The 17,874-nt window shown below is 40.6% G+C and overlaps 1 protein-coding gene across 1 annotated transcript; it reads right to left on the bottom strand.

Annotated features, from left to right (window-relative positions):
* Positions 1-6,620: 6,620 nt before the first annotated feature.
* LOC132807041 (T cell receptor alpha chain MC.7.G5-like) lies at positions 6,621-13,468 on the bottom strand. Its single transcript, XM_060821347.1, has 4 exons — positions 13,426-13,468; positions 13,006-13,294; positions 12,179-12,231; positions 6,621-6,988 (listed from the first exon to the last, which is right to left on the bottom strand). Exons 1-4 carry the CDS (start codon positions 13,466-13,468, stop codon positions 6,621-6,623), a joined length of 753 nt encoding a protein of 250 aa, XP_060677330.1.
* Between the last annotated feature and the right edge of the window lie 4,406 nt (positions 13,469-17,874).

Genomic DNA, 17,874 nt, shown 5'->3' with positions numbered 1-17,874 from the left:
AACACCCCCTAGTTTTGTTGGAGAACAAGTGAAATTCTTGAATCTCCTATTTGGGTATTAATGGAGTTTGGGTATTAATGGAGTTCATTCGTACATTCTACTCACTGCAGTTCATTTTGCCCTCCAATTCTCCTGTTTATTTATTTAAAAATCCAGATATTTGATGAGCAAAAAAGCCCGGAAGAGACTGCATCGTCAGAATGACGAGGAAATGCAAGAGACCCAGATATTGAGATGCAAAGGAAGTGTATAGTTTTACTATTTATTTTCTCAGGGAATTTCATCCTGTTATGGACAACTTTCATGCTATATCTTACTTTGTTGAGTTATGAGGCTATATGGTTACCATACTCCGTACGGGAAATTGGATTTATGCTCCATATTCTGAGTTGCTGTACAAATACTTGCATTTGTGTTGTAACTCAGGCTAAGTTCAGAGAGCAGTTCAAGAATATGAAGCTTTGTCCATTTAGACACATTGCATTAGTCATTCAATTATTTCCATAACTGATGCACTTCAGCAGCAGTACTCAAACTTATTCCAAATTATTTTTGATGCACGAGTCCCTTCGGATTAGTGTTATACATTAATAGAAAAATTGACTGCTACATTGTATCAAAATATACACATATTGTCAGCGGGTTACATATCACAGAAACAGCCACACAACATATTTAGCTTTGGTAATGATGATGATGATAAATATGATGATAATAATAGTGGTCTAAGCAGTCTGTGGTGTTATTTGCTGTACATATTCCCGTGAGCTGCAGGGGTGGTGGCGTTGATAATCTCGGGGCTCATAGCAGTTTTATCATCAGTGAAAACATTTGATTAGTGGTTCCAGCTGACATGCACAAATCGTGTTAGAAATCGATCTCAAAGCGAGCTCCAAGTGAGTATCAATTTGATAATAACAAGATTCACGTTTTTTGGAGACTTTCAAAGTAAAATGGGGCCAATTCTTGATCATCTCCTTTGAAAAGCGGCTTTGAAATCAATACTAAAACCAATTAATGTTGGAGATCGCAGCGAGTCAGACAGCATCTATGGAGGAACAGCAGGTTGACAGTTCGGTTCGAGATGACTCTTCATCAGAGTGGAAGTGGACTGTGGAGGGGGCAGCATCTATGTTATATCTAGGGGATTGGGAGGTATGCGATGTAGAGTGCTTGTGAACAAAAGTTTGTGTTTCAGATTAAGTGATAATAACATAGGAATGGCCAGAGAATTGTGTATTTAACTGGCAGACTTGAAAGGGTAGACAGTACCACTGATTGGGGGGTGGGGATGGGGCGGGGGGGGAGGGGGTAGCAAGACAACATGGTGACAGAGAATGCAGCAAATAAAGCTGAAAATAACGGCGCTGGTTCACATTTTCTATATGTTGAGCTCAATATGAAGTCCAGGAACACAACTATCTTAATGATGCCTTCTACCATCTCATGGTCACTCTTGTCAAAGGATCTCTCACCACAATGTTGCTAATTAATCAAATCTCGCTACGCAATACCTAATATAATATGGCTTACTGTCTAATTGGTTACTTGATATATTGGGAAAGGAAAAAAAAATCCTTCATGCATTCAGGAAATACTCGTCCAGCGCATTGCTGCCGGTTTTCTTAGTCTAATCGATAAGTAAATTGAAGCAAATGCAATAGACATACTGCATCCGTCTCAAATTTCCTTTACAATACACTGCCCAACATTGCAACTACTGTTTGGTGGTTGCACATAACGCAATATTTCCACCCATACAGCTTTCGCATCGTGTAGGCTCCCGTTCTAATTTACTAGTGTGATAATCGATTCTACCTCACCTCCCTTTACTGTTTTTCCTGAAACTTGAATAATCCTCGATGTTGAGTTCCCATCCTCAGTCATCCTGGAGACAAGTTTCTGTGATCACAATTATATCAGACGCATTAGTAAATGTTTATGCAGTTAATTCATCCACGTGATTAAAATGTCACTCGCATTGAGGTACAGACCTTTCAGGTCATTTTGTTTTGAGAGATATTGCGATTTCTGAATCACTGCATAATGTTGCTCATTTTTATTATTGTCTTTAGTGTCTCTGCCTTCTACTTTCAAGTTTTCCCTCACTGTCGTTGGTTCTGTCCAAACTTCACGTCCTTCCGACTTGTGCATTGTTTCCCATTCGCCTACCATGTTATTTTAAACGCTTCCCAACAGCAATAGAAAACACTTCCCCATGACATTGATTCTCGTCCATCTCAGGTGCAGACCGTCTGGTTTATACTGGTCCTATCTTCCCCTGAACCTAATCCAGTGTGGCATCAATTTAATCCCTCCATCTTGCACCAGCCTCCAAGCCATCGATTCCTTTTAGTTATCTCGTTATTCTCACTCTGGCTTGAATGTGACACGAGTAGTAATTCCAGGATCACTACTTTTGAAGTCCTACATTTAACTTTCATATGTAACTCCCTAAATTCAGCTCATTGGACAACATTCCGATTTTTACCTGTGTTGTTAGTGCCGATATGGATCATGACAGCTGGAAGTTCACTCTCACCCCAACTCCACGTCCCCCCACCCAACCCCCCGAGGCCTCAGAATGTTCTTCAGCCGCTTGAAAGCTTCCTTGACCCCTACATCACGGAGGCAACATACGATCCTGAGCTTTCTTTTGTGGAGGCAGAAGCATCTCCCTGTTCTGCTAACAATTTCATCCCCCATCACTCCAGCTCTGACAGGTTTAATCCTCCCTCCTGTGCAAAATTATCAGCCATCTTACCATGACCAGACAGCTGCAAATTTTTCTGGTGAGCCATCTCTCCCAACAGTGTCCAAAACTGATTACCTGTTCTGAAGGGAGATGACTGCAGACGATCCCTGCACTGCCTTCGTGCTCTTCCTCTGTCTGTTGTTATAGCCTAGGTCAGACCCCCTCAACATTTTTTAGGTAATCTGGAACGTAACCTTTCCTTATCTTAAGGCAGATAAGGACGCAGCTGACTGAACCACACAGCTTGAAGCAAAACAGAATCCATTTAAACGCTACAGTTGAAACACAAACAATAGGAACTAGAATTTAGTAGATCTTAACTTTTGGAAACTTAAATGACCGACACATAAAATTAGCGAAGGAGCTGTTCCATTTCTTATATCATCTCAAAATACGCACCATGACAAAAGTTAATTTCATGCACAAAGTCTTACAGGAGAAGAGATTTCAAAAGGAAAATCAGTCAAGCATCTTCTGCTGAAGCATGGAACATTATTCACTGCCGCAGCTTCTGCTGTTATATCGAAAAACAGCAGCTTCTGACTGATACAACAATAGGAAGCTTATATAATCTTGAACTGGGAGAACAGAACACTCTCCTGCTTTTGTTACACCTGGACCTTTCCCAATATTTCTGTACCTCTGACCATTTTTAAAAATAATCTATGGACAAAATAACTTTTTAAAGAGACAGCTTTGCCACACTGTTGATCACTCTTCCTAAGTGTTTTTTTATCTATAGTATGACCACGTTACTAAACGTGCTATCCATAGCTTTTTCCATCTCGCTGAAGCTCCAAAGTGAGTCCACCCGCATCTACCGAGCTATCAAAGTGTCAGACAGGGGCTGCATCTGGGAACACATCCTGCACATGAAGGAATCAGGGACATGGGAACTGTCCTTGAATTACCAAATTGCATTGGAGGTGCATAGGATCTCCTCCCATGATTTAACACTTAAGTTAACAACAGGACCAAAATTAAGCGAAAGGAAATAAGAAACAATCATGTCATTTCGTACAACAGAAAAAGTTAGCGTCGGCGTACTGGGAATCATGCAGTGAGAAATACAAATGAGTTTCGACTCATAAAAGACAACAGAAGGACCAGGGAGAGAAAAGGCAGTTGTGATAGTTACTTGTGATGGCGAGTTAATAAGTGTTTGTAGAGGTGCCTGTTGTACTTAACGAGGAGACTGAGAGCCTGGTTTATGTCTGATCTGTGCTGAAGTAATCAGTATTCATGCAGTAAGTAACCAGGGATTCTCGATACTTTCAGCTTGAGCAGTCAGATGCTATTTGTAGTCCCACAAGAGCTGGACGCTTCAGTGAATGATTCTGAGCTGCTACTTTTTCTGAAATCTCTCTTTATGTTGTTCCCTCTTGTATTGTAGAAGTACATTAAACCCTGTCTTTGAATTGACCTCTTTGCCAAGAGGTGTGTTGAGAATACAATGTAATAAATCAGAACTAAATATAACAAAATAGAATAGAATAGCATATTCGTTATTGTAACATGCATTCCTTTGCAAGAATTTCGTGAAAATGTTTTAAACTGTCTGCCTTCTGAAGGCGACATCTTAAGTACAAGTACCTCGGTAGAAATCCTGCATACAACAGAGGTATACAAGTAGTTGCATTACTTTACAGAGTTTAAAACTAAGATCGAAAAAAGAACATATTTAAAGGATTGACATTACAGCAAGACAAGACATTTCAAATACACATGACATCGTTGCAGCTCAGCTTAGCGCATCCACGTTGATTCCAATCTACCAGCCGTCTGTGCTCCACTGCAAGCCTCAAGTCAACTCCATTCTAGCACTCAGTTGCTCCAAGGTAAGTTCAAGTATTGCTTTCCCCACGCCAGTCTCGGTCCAGATCGCGCTTCTTACTCACGTGTCCGAGGCCACTTCTTGTGCTGATCTAGGACTCACAGCTCACGTGATGCTCGGAGATTTGCATCCCATGCGCTGCTCCAGGGATTCTGGGTCCTTCCAACTACATGATAATTTAGAGCTTGTAAACCAGGCTCTCTGTCAGGCCTCGTTGCTCAGGTACTTGCTATGCATGCCTGCTGCTGCAAAACGATTCGGTTTTGGGGTTCAGGGGAGAACAAGAAAAAAGAGAGAGAAAAATAACCAAAGGAAAGAAAAGGAGTAGCAGGGTAGAAGCGCTCCAGCAGGAACACTTTTCTCGAATGCCGTCTTGCCAGGGAACTGTTATGGTAGTTACGGTATTCGAACAATTAGTTAGGAAATTGTACTTTATGTATTAACAGGTTATGTTTTTCACTCGTTAAGTTATTCTAAATAATGTTTTCTTTTGTTTGCATTTTAACTTCATGACATAAATTAGTTGTGTTTTGTTTAACGTTGTGTTATTTCATCAGTCTCATCATATCTGGAACAATGAGTTCGCATCTATTTTTACAATAAGAAAATATTAGGGTCTTGGCACCCTTCTTAAGATATTTTTACGTGCTCTCGTCTCTCCAAAAGAACTGTAACACCGGGAATGAAGAGCTGATATTATAAAAATATTCAAATTCCGCGTGTGTTCAAAGAGGCAGGATTAGAAATTCCTTATTTAGTGGATTGGTGAAGAATAAAGAACGACCAATCCATCAGTTCAATAACAGCACAGCTCGAGAAGAAATATTTTTGTTACCGAATCACATCAGACCTCATTGACAGTCGAGTGCATGGAGTTCGTGGTGGTGATGTCAGGAGAAGAAAAATTACAGAAGAACGGAAGAGAAGAGCACAATGCCTTGGTGAAACTGGTTTGCTGTGGTTAGAGCGGTGAACCTTTATTGTAGAGTACAAAGTTCTGTCATTCTCCAGTTGACAGTTGATTCGCCCACCCCTGTCCTGAGCATTGTACATAATGTAAAACTCGTGGAGTTTCGTGGAGCACCGGACAGAATCAGGAAATTTTTTTTTCGGGAATTTAAGTTTTCCAGGACGTAGAAGTTGCACATGCTAGTGAGTAACAGTAAAACCACAACAGAACCTGCACAAACAGAATCTAACTGACAGTTGAGTCTTCTGAGCAGTTTCTCACGATGATGTAAAACCTCAAACTAACCAAAGTTATTTTATTCAAGGAATAAAATATGACAAAATAAAATTAACTTCTAAATTCAAATTAAGATGAAGTGGAAAAATCTACTCCCTTGAAGGAAGAATACACCTTCCATGACAATTAAAGTAATAAATGGAAATGGTTAGTTGTTGATGATGGAAACTCAGCTGAACTGAATCTATCGTTTTTATCTGATTTTTCTGTGAACATTAAGAAACACAGTTTATGCATTCACATAAAATCTTGCTAGAAAGTACTTGTCTAACTGGGATTTATTTCCCTCCAAAAATGTAAATACAAATTTAAAATCAAATATTCATGCATTTGTCATCTTATTATTATCACTGCTTTCTGGAGCAGTGTTACCCCGACTCTTTCTGCTTCTCCAGAATCCACAAATTTGAAAGAAATCTGTAAGTGTTCATTGAATCTGCTTTCTCTATTCTCTCCCTGAGTAGAAGAGAACAAACCATATTCCCCAAGTACCAGCTTTCTAAGACAAGTATTGAAAAATGTAGAAAGTAATATCTAAAATTAATTTTCAGAAAATTACAATCTCATTCATAAAATTATAATCTTTCCATTATGTACGATGGATTACCACACAATGAATAAAGTTTCTATGCTGCAGTCCGAGATTTCAAGTTTCCCATATCCCTCAACTGCAAACCACTTCATTTGTTTGTATAGCTGTCTCTGTTCTCTGCATTGCTGTTGCTGCAATCGTCAGGACGTTCAGGTTTTTGTACAGCTCTGTCTGTGCTCTGTGTCACTGTGTCCTAATCGTTAGTCTGGTTACGTTTTTGTACAGTTCTCTCCGTGATTTGGATCATAGTGTATGCTGAGCGCCGACTCAGTGCACAGTAATACACAGCAGAGTCACTTTGTTGTATTGTGGCGATATATAAACGAGTAATTTTCGCTGCAGAGTCAATATCAGCAGAAATTCTTCCTCCAGCTGCATTTTTGTTATTCTGCTGTCCTGAAGTGTATCTCTGAAGCAGGTATTCCAGAGCCTGTCCTGGGGCATGACGGTACCAGTAAACTGTGTACTGACAGAATCCTGAATATTTACAGCTTAAAGTAATGGTGTCACCTGCAACTGAGGTTTTGACAGTAGGGCTGTGAGACACCAGGGACGGGGAATCTGGAGAACATATTAAGAAAAAAGGTTTTAGAGCACTGGTTATGCTGGAAACCTGGAAATCGTGCAAACATTTCTGTCATTAAGAGATTTTTTCTTAATTTAAAGCAGCTTTGACACGGTCTTCATCATAATTAACAAATTAATATCCAGATGTTGCAATTTCTTGCTGTTGGCAGAGTGCGTTGTTATTACCAGATTCAAACATCAGAATGCATGATAAGAATTCAGAATTAAGACTAAATTTCAAACGGAGTTTGCAAATGAACTGCAACAGGGAAGGATCGCAGGAGAACGGGCAAAAACTACAGAATGGGAGGAATTGGTTTTATTTGAAGTATCTACACATGCACTATCGATACTGTGGTGTCTGCTTCAATCGATTTTATTAAAAATCTTCTTCTGTATTTCTGTTAAATGTACATCTGGGAAAAAAATAGTTCATGCTCCTCTTCACTCAGATGTTCACTCTGCAGATTTACATAACAGACAATTACCCCCGCCATGTTACATCTTTATGGTCAGTAAGATCCAACAGAACGTCATAAAACTCATCAGCAGTTATTCACCTAGATGAACGGTAAGTATCTGTCGGCCACAGTATTCGGGAAGATAATTAAGAACAGCACTGGCACAGCAGAAGGTCATTCGGTCTGACGTGCACATACTGTGTCTCTGAAAGAGGAATTCAATGACTACCACTTCCCACTCTCTGCCAGCGGCTGACACACACTTCCTTCTTAGATAATTATGCAATTTCCTCTAGAACACCTTGGCCAAGTTTGCCTTTCTTGCAGTCTCAGGAATTACATTATACATCACAAACATTGAAATTAAATTCATTTTGCTTAAGTCGTCATTGATTCTTTTATCTATTCAATGTGTTTGTTTCAGTTCTGGAGCTTTCCACCAATTGGAGCAGTTTGACACTATCTGCTCTGTCCACACTGTTCATGATTTTGATTAACTTCATTAAGTATGGAGGAAGCGAATGGTTTGGGGCCCATACTAAAACTGTTCGACAGGACTTCCCTGGTATGGAGGATTGTAGCTGTGAAAAAAGTTTGGGTAGAATGGGTTTGTTGTCACAGGAACGCAGGAGATTGCAGGGCGATTTGACAAACGCCTGTAAGATTGTGAATTGCACGAAGAGGATGGAAAGTATGAGTTTTTTTCCCAGGGTGGAGGGGTGAATTGCTCGGCGAAACAAGTTCAAGGTGCGAGGCGGGAGATCATAGAAGAGGTACGCGATCCAAGTTTTTCACACAAAGAGAGGGGAGTGGCCGGAAGGCGTTGCAAAAGGAGACGATGTAAGCAGGCACAGTAGCAGATTTCAACAAGTACCTGGACGAATACACTGAAAGGAAAGGAATGAAAAGATACAGATCATGTGTGGAGAAAGTTGTGGTATGGAAGGGAAAATGTGTCAATGGAAACTCAGAGAAGTGAAGGCCCTGATCTTGTGCTGTATTGTTCTTTGTTCTCGATTTTTTTTTCACACTTCACTTCTTGAAGAAAAGTAGACAGAACATCTTCAATCCATCTCCAGCTCCAAAGTCCTTGTACCGTGAAATAATTCATGTACATGTTTCTGCATGCTCTCTCCTGCCTTCACATCCGTCCAAAATGGCGTTTCCCACTAACTAATACGATGTTCTCGTTGGTTTCAAAGCATGTTCTACAGATTTAACAATCTAAATGCTTTTGGACTGAATGCTCCTTTCACTATAGCTTATGAGAATGATTGCATTGTTTTGCAATTTATCACAACAGTTTCATTATTTTATGCCTGTATGTCAACGTTCTGTGACATTCCATAACCACACTGTAGCTCCAGGCTAACTTTGGAACTATTCGTCTTTCCATATACCATGGAACTAATCTCTTTTGATTTCACTTCTCTAATAATTTCTTCAAATCATTTCATTTGAAAATCTATAGCTCTCATTTTGTGACGTTGGCTTGCTGTTTCCCATCCTGTGAATTGGTTCCAAAGTCGCACAACTGACATTTGGGTTCCGGCATTGGCACTTACACAGTGGTTTTTCAGTCACTGAGAACTAGATTCTCAGGATATCTGACAATTTCAATGCCTCACTCCATTGATGAACAGTTCTCCGAGATTTCTGGCAAGGTGTTCTCTGAAATTTGAATCACATGGAGACATCAGATCAAGCATCGTCCATTCAGGGTAATTGACTGCATCTGTTTTTGTGCGCTCCAAATGCCTTCTCCCTCCTAAACTGGAACTATCACGTTTCTAACTGATTCCCATTTCCTTCCATTCCCTTCCAGTTTTCTTTCTCTATTTTGCAATGACGCCATCATCATAATGAACCATTCGTTCCAACCAATCCACTTGTCAGCCAGCTCCACATTCTGAACTGTCCCAGTTCAAATAAATTCCCCCGAATATATCTATCTATTGTCTTGGCGCTTCATGTATTGCAAGGCGCTTTCGTATTGAGTGACATACAATTGGACCAATCTCCACATGCATTTGGTTTCGCTATTAAGCGAAGGTCAATGATTTGTCTGGAACCTTTTCATTCTGCCAAATTTCGAAAGGAGCCCCAGGCTTTTCAAACTTTCAAAATGACACGTAATCCTGCTCAAGCTTTTATTGAATGGTGTAAAACAAAATCAAGTTGATGATGCAAAAATCTGAACAGGAGAGGCTATTCCTCCCTTAAATAGGGCCGGAAAATTGAGGAACATCAGCGTGGCTCATCTGTCTTCGCATTATGCCCCCCACTATTTCCAAATACTTTGACATCGTTTGCATTAAAACATCTATCACAATGTGGATTATTTATCAGATCCCTTAAGAAATGGATACGTTTTTATTAAGTACAGTCGTTTTCATAAATTATGGTTAATATAATACAACCCCCTGTAATCCTATAGGTAACTGTACCCCTGTGTTTGAAGTTGAACTTCAATTTCGTAGATTCAAAGAGATGTGTAGCATGGAAACAGACCGATCAGACCAATTCGTCCATGATGATGAGGAATCTTCAATTAATCTAGTCCCAATTGCCAGCATTTATCCCACATCCCACGTCCCATGTCAGCCTTCCTATTTAAATGCCTATCCTGTTGACTTTCAAATGTTGCAATTGTAACTGTGTGTGTGCCTTGCTCTGGCAGTTCATTCCAAAAGCGCGCCACACTCAACATGAGAAAGTTAACGTTTAGGTTCCGTTTAAATCTCCCCCCTCGCATGAAAGCGATGTTCTCTAATTTTGGACTCCCTCACGCTGTGGAAAAGATACTGGCTATTCACTCTATCTATTCTGCTAATCATTTAACAAACTTCTGTCATGTCACAACACAGCCTCTGAATCTCGAGGGAGAGAAAAACCTCAGTGCATTATGTATCTGTTTATGCCTCAAAACCTCGGAACATATGTGCAAATCTCTTCTGAGTCCTTTATAAGTTTCACAATATCTTTCTTATAGCAGGGATACCAGAATTGAACGCAGTATACGAATGGCCTAACCAATGTCCTGTTCAGGTGCAACGTGACCCTCCTAAGTGTTATATTGAATGCACTGACAAAGAATGGGACCCTTCAGAAACTCCTTCTTCACTTTACTGTCTACCTGCGACTCCAATTGCGAAGAACCTGCAGTACATCTCTTTATATGTCAAGGCTCTCCAGGTCCTTACCACTAAATGTAGACGTCTGCCATTATTTGCACTAAAAAAGGCTGCATCTCATCTTTCATCGATTCTAAACACTGTTTGCCATTCCACAACCCATCAACCATCTTACCAAGATCTAGTTGTTTCTGAGGTAATTTATTTTGTCTACTATATCACCAACTTTGGCGTCTCTTCGAATCTTATCAACTAGACCTCCGTTATTCACATTCAAAAAGCAGTTCACCCAGCACCGATCCTTGTGACATACCGCTGGTCACAGTCCCCCAGTTCTCAAAGCAACACTGCACCACCACCCTCTGACCGAACAATAGATCCGCTTGCTGTGAAAGGAAGAAGCAAAACGAAACACAAGGCCTTAGCAACCCACTGATATTAAAGGTTAATTCGCCTCTGTATTTAGACTGACTCAACATACAGTGGATATTTATGTTTCTTGTTTATACGACAGTTAAATTAATGAGTTCAGTGCTATAAGAGTTGTTCAAGGGTGGCATGACATGAACCTGGAAAAAATGTCGTTATAAAAGAAAGACTTTGGAGACGTCTACAGTGACAAACCGGGCAACATCTTAAAACCGGACATCGCTTGGACGGGTACTTGAGTGCGAAAGTCAGAAATGACCATGAATTATCAGATTGAAACAAGCCAGATTATCAAAATCAGGCATTATCTAGATTCTAGTCAAACTGTTAAATACTGCGTTGATTGTCTGCTTTCTATGAATTGAAAGGTTGAACTCAAATGGAACGTTGCATTCGTTTCTTATCTGGCTGTTCGTGCTTTGCCAGGAAATTCGAGATCCCAGTCGAAAAAAGCCAGCATCAGCATTTCAAAAATTAACATTTACGATGGGTGGGTGCCTGAAGTTTATCGTTTCTTTCTAAGGGAGGAAAGGGGTGAAATTAATGCGAATATTTAGGCAACAGAAAGAAACATCAGAAAGGATAAAATTAAGTTCAGTCACTGACTGCCCAATTGTAAAATTCTGCCAGGACTAAAACTAGGAAATCTGTAGCCTGCTCTAACATGTTCTTGGCTTTGTGCCACTCCAGATCTCAGACAAATCATTGCAAAACAAGGTGCTCTATCCTGATTCCTCATTCCCATTGTCAGAATCAGCCAGAAATCCTTTGCACATAAGACAGTTCCATTGTTCGCTGTAACATCCAATTCAACATGTGTGCTTGGGACTTAGCAGTTTGATAACCTGAATCCATTTAAAGCAATTGACATTGAGAGTGAGAGACTGGGATTATGTTTGCATTATCTTATGTCCTTTTTTTTCTAAGAATGATACAGATCAGGTCAACCAAACTTATTGTCGCTTGTCTCGGGTTTAACTCTCAGCCATGACTCATACTGCTAATTCTGCTCTCAAATCTAAAATTGCAATGAAAACTTACCTGAGAGAAATGTTTATTTTAGATGAAGTTATGTTGGGGGAATATAGATCACAAGAATACAACTACAGTAAGTAGTTTCCTGCACAATGTTGAACACGGTCGGTTTTGAATTCACTTACCAGCTGTGACAGTTACCATTGTCCCAGATCCATCCACTGCTTCTTCCCACGTACCACAGTTTCAAGGTTCTCGGTCACACCTTTGCAAAAAACTACTGACACACCAATCTCTTGGGTAAAAATCATCACTCGGTTCTACCTCATTATCGAGTTGCTTTGAGTCAGTACATTCAATTCCAATTTGGATATAATACGTCAGTTCAAGTTGACCTTGAGGAAATTCTAAAATCTTAGAGACAAGGCACAATAACCTGAACTGGAGATTAGCTCTTCTCAAAAATTGAGTGCAATGCAAAATATCCAGAATAGAAGTCAGAAAGTACAATAAAACCAACCCAGGACGCCAATTTCTTCTAATGCATACGGAGCCACGTGCCACAGAACATTGATTGTAATTGGACATGATATTTGTTTAGGTCTCATTCACCGTGTAATTCCAGTAGTCACACAATGTTTCTAGTCAGCATCAAATCTCTCGGTATGAATCAGAAGCGATTTTTTTTTGTTTTAAAAGCGGCTCCAGGTCCCAGCATCAGAATTGGATCCCATCTGTTATTAGTGACGCTTAAGAGGGATCAGTCATTCCCAACACGGATTAATTAACAGCGATCAAACAAAAGACATCACTAACGAACGTTTTCAGCATTAACAAAACTCAAAATGATAACAGCGACAACCTAGTTTTGGTATAAACTGGACTGTGGAGTTGGTGGTCAGAGATGGAGACGTGGGGAGTTCAAGGCTAAAGGGCTTTGGAATTTCATTTACATCTGTGATAACATGCGGAGAGTTTTTTGGTATGGTGGGAGGCCGGGTCAAATCACTGTGTGCTATCTCTATACCAGGCTTTGCAATAATATGTGGCAGTGTCTTTAACATTCACATCCTGAACCTGCAGCGAAAATGTCTTTTCTGCTGTGTTCGTCCTCACAACAAACCGTCCTCCTGACAAGATCCGCTCTCGTTTTGTTCCAGTCTCTTTTTGTTTGAAGAATTCCCCCCGCTTCAAAGGACGTTTAAAGAAGCCACCGTAGAAAACGCAGTCGATGCTGAAAGACTGGCACTCTTTCTTGATGTCCGCTGGTGGGGACTGTACCACTGACTGACAAAAGGATTCTGGAAATTAAACGGAGAGATATTAGTCCGCACAAAGGAACTGAACCAGAGACAATGCCGATTTTTTTTCATGGATTCGGGAAGCTTTGTACTAATTGTGCACCATGTTGGATTATTGGATCCGTACTAACCGAGTATATAGGTACACAGTAAAAGGACAAGTATAACTCCCATCGTGCTGCTGCCTGGTGTAGCAGATGTTTCATGCAGTCTGGAAGCTGACTGCTCCTCTGGGAGAAGGCAGCTCAGAGCTGGACTAAAATGAAGCAGAATGATCAAGTTAACATGCAGATGCAGCTGTTCTTGATCCGGATGTGAAATCATTGCCAACGTTACACTGACGTACAGGGGGTGGGGTTAGACACTGTTGTGTGAGTAGAGGCTGCATCTCCGTCCACCCAGAGAGCTGAGCGGGAAAGTTGGTCATCTGGTTTCATTTGTGCTTTTCTTTGAGTTTGAAATGTTGGTCCAGGGACTCGCGATATATTTCACAATCTGGAAACCCCACTCGCTACATTCCATTACTAACACGGAGTCATTAGTATTCCCCTGAACTGATTGGCATGATTTTGGTTCAATATATAATCAGGAGGAGAGCGCCTTGCACTCACTCAATCCGTATCTGTCTGACCTCTGAGTCTTAGGTTCACATGTGAGATACCTCAGTCGAATTGTCAACATCGTGAAACACTGTTTGGAAACATCTTCAAGTATTCATTTTATGAAGGGTTTCATACCAATGTACAATTTGACAGTTGGATTCATCAATTCAAGCCTGTCGTGACGTTTAAAAAGTCCAAGATTTATCTGAATCCTCCGCATTCCCATCGACTAACAATTAACATCCATGCTTTTTTAAAAGCAAGAATGTATTTAAATTTGCCTTAAAATATTCAAATACCTGCTGTAGTGCCTGTAGAGAAAGAGAGTTCCAAAACCTCACAGACCTCTGCGAGGAAATAAATCATCTTTATCTGTGCAGTAAATGATCGAATCCTCATCATTCACCTGGGATTCCGATTTCAAGATTCGCCGAGAGAATAGAACATTCTTTATATACTTGACTTGTGAAAACCTCCCAAGGTCTTATATTTGCGAGTGAAATGGACTCTTTCTCTTCTGGCCTCCAATGAACAAGTCTCAACTGTTCATGCTGACTTCGCAAGTCAACCATTCGAGACATTGCTTCAGTAAAATTTCGGTGTACTGCTTTCAATACATTCTCACTCTTCTGAACTAAAGAGTTCAGTACAGTGCATGGAATGACAGTTGCGTTCACACAAATAAATGTGAATCTGAAGCAGAACTTTCTGAATAAGTTTCTGTTTAGAATAGAATGTGAAAAAGTGTTCCCACTCCTAAAATATTCGGTAGCCAGCAGACACAGATTTAACAGTACGTGGGCCACTAGCCCCAGAGAACAGTATGAACCAATAGCCCCGAAGCAGCAAATGGGCCACGATCTGTGGAACTGCGTAAGGTTTGTCGGTTTTGAAGCGGGGAACAGAACAGGACGTGGAAGCAGTCCTACAGGAGCACGCCAGCAACCAGCCACAGAGCACCGTATGGGCAGTGAGTCACAGGCAGACACTGGCACGGAGGAAGCAGTCCATGAATTACCCTGGAACAGTTCAATGCCGATATGTAACGAACTGTGGCTTAGAGCAGAGCGAGGATTGCTGGTGGATGGTGGACTGAGATCTGGTGCGTTTGGTCCAACCACATACAGAGACACTGTGGTGAGCTGTTGTGACATAATGTCTACTTATATTTTTAAACGTGTTCTTCAACTTGGTATAATAATGCAATTACTTGTATTTGACTGTTGTATTAAAGATTTGTACTGAAAACGTGTACCCCTAATATTTCATCATAGGAAGACAGCCATTGCAAATGATTTTCACTGTACTCTTGCAATGTGCACGTGACAATAAAATGATATTCTAATCTTGTAATATTCCGGAGGAAGCATTGCAAAAAAGGATGACATAAACTCTTTTTCACACAATGAGCCATATGTTTATGGATGAAAAGCCTAGAAGAGGCTACAGACAGTTTTAATTCAGATACTAGAGAGGGCATTGGATATTAACATAGAACATAGAAAAATACAGCGCAGTACAGACCCTTTGACCCTCGATGTTGCGCCGACCCAAGCCAACTTAACCTACACTAGCCCATTATCCTCCATATGCCTATCCAATGCCCGTTTAAATGCCCATAAAGAGGGAGAGTTCACCACTGATACTGGCAGGACATTCCATGGACTCACGACTCGCTGAGTAAAGAATCTACCCCTAACATCTGCGCTACACCTACCTCCCCTTAATTTAAAGCTATGCCCCCTCGTAATAGTTGACTCCATACATGGAAAAAGGTTCTCATGGTCAACCCTATCTAAACCCCTAATCATCTTGTACACCTCTATCAAGTCACTCTTAAACCTTCTTTTCTCCAATGAAAACAGCCCCAAGTGCCTCAGCCTTTCCTCATATGATCTTCCTACCATACCAGACAACATCTTGATAAACCTCCTCTGCACCCGGTTCCAATGCCTCCACATCCTTCCTATGGTATGGCGACCAAAACTGCACGGAATACTCCAGATGCGGCCGAACCAGAAACTTATACAACTGCAACATGACCTCAGGACTCCGGAACTCAATTCCTCTACCAATAAAAGCCATATGCCTTCTTCACAGCACTATTTACCTGAATGGCAACTTTCAGAGATCTGTGTACATGGACACCAAGATCCCTCTGCTCATCCACACTACCAAGTATCCGACCCTTACCCAGTGCTCCACCTTCTTGTTCCTCTTACCAAAGTGAATCACTTCACATTTACCTACATTGAACTCCATTTGCCACCTTTCTGCCCAGCTCTACAGCTTATCTATATCCCGCTGTAACCTGCCACATCCTTCGTCACTGTCAACAACTCCACCGACTTTTGTATCATCAGCAAACTTGCTCACCCAACCTTCTAGCCCCTCCTCCAGGTCATTTATGAAAATGACAAACGGGAATGATTCCAAAACAGATCCTTGCCGAAAACCGCTAGTAACTGCACTCCAAGATGAACCTTTACCATCAACTACTACCCTCTGTCTTCTTCCAGCCAGCCAATTCCTGATTCAAACTTCTAACGCACCCTCAATGCCCTACCTCCGTATTTGTTTGCAGTAGCCTTTCTTTTGTATATCAAAAAAGTGCGCAGGTTATGTTCGAAAGTTTCATGAGTTTGACAGTAAGCTGTTGAATAGCCGTCTCTGGTCGTGTAACAAAACGTGAATCTATTGCTCTATGAGATCCATTGGACAAAAATGAAAATATTCTATCAATTTTCCTAATTATTTCCTGCACGTCATTCCTAACCTGCCATTTTTCATGGACCGTGACACCCTTCTGCAACTCAGAGCTCTGCAACTCTTGCCATTTAGATAATGTACTTCTTTTTTATTCTTTCTACCCTATCGGACAACTTCAAATATTTATGTACATTGATTTGTTTTTTTTTAGATCTTTCTGCAATTGCTGAACCTACCTGCATTCGTCTTGTCCTTTGTTTTGATGTTAATCAGCTTACTCAGCTTCTTTTTCTTGAGAGTCACTTATGTCACATTTTCTCTATACTCAGATCCAGGTGACATTTACCTCACTGAACTGAATTTCAGTAATCTGGACTGCATTGTTCTGCAGGTATCATGGTGGCTCAGTGGTTAGCATTGCCGCCAGGGACTCGGTTCGATACTAATCTCGATTGACTGTCAATGTGGAGTGTGCATATTTTCCCCGCATTTGCATGGGTTTTCTCTGTGCGCTGCAGTTTCCTCCCACAATCCAAACATGTGAAGGTTTGTCGAATTGGCAATGATAAATTGCCCATTGGTCAGGGGTAATTATAAGGTAATCAGGTTGGTGAATCTGTCTGGGTGGGTTACTTTGCTGAGAGTCGTTGTTGGCCTGTTTCCACACTGTGGTGATTCTCTATGTGAAGGCGATAGCTATGCTTCAAGATGTTCAATATTTACAGGTACTCACAGACAATCTGAGCATTGGGTTACGCAAAAAAAAATCTTGCCAATCTGTCGATGCCAATCTGCAGAACATTATATCTGAATGCGACTATTCAGAATAGATCTGCATGCTAAATTTTCATTGATAGTTGGATTGTTTAAAACAGGAGTTAAGCACACTCTTGTGTAAACAATGACTGAGCAATTAGATGCTATTGCAGAAGGCCATTTTGCAGTCTTCTGTTAATCTTCATATTGTCGCTTCTTTAATCTTTGGCACAAGACAGCACAAGTTTAAATTTTGATCCGATCTCGACGACAAAGGCCACCGTTTTAAATCCAACAATGAAACTGATATGTCAGCAGCTTAAATTCAAATTCTCAGCAACAACTGTTGCCTTTTTTGTGGAAAATAAGTTATCTTTGTATTAAGCTATAAACTTTAATTCTCAAATTAAACTTTGTCAAATCCCATTAAAGAAAAACGTTATATTCCTCCAAATCAAAAACTTCATTCGAGCAGCAGCTGCAATTATTTGTCACCTGAAACAAATGTAATTA

The sequence above is a fragment of the Hemiscyllium ocellatum genome, assembly GCF_020745735.1.
Source record: "Hemiscyllium ocellatum isolate sHemOce1 chromosome 27 unlocalized genomic scaffold, sHemOce1.pat.X.cur. SUPER_27_unloc_1, whole genome shotgun sequence".
Taxonomy (NCBI): Eukaryota; Metazoa; Chordata; class Chondrichthyes; order Orectolobiformes; family Hemiscylliidae; genus Hemiscyllium; species Hemiscyllium ocellatum.
This window is presented reverse-complemented; position numbering and strand designations above follow the sequence as displayed.

What these genes read in the sequence shown, in the direction of transcription:
- LOC132807041 (XM_060821347.1), bottom strand. Translation starts at nt 13,468, where the DNA reads ATGGGAGTTATACTTGTCCTTTTACTGTGTACCTATATACTCG. An exon ending in GCCTGGTATAGAGATAGCAC is followed by an intron (nt 12,232 to 13,005) that starts ACAGTGATTTGA and finishes TTGAAACTGTGG; the next exon opens with TACGTGGGAAGAAGCAGTGG. An exon ending in AATGGTAACTGTCACAGCTG is followed by an intron (nt 6,989 to 12,178) that starts GTAAGTGAATTC and finishes TATGTTCTCCAG; the next exon opens with ATTCCCCGTCCCTGGTGTCT.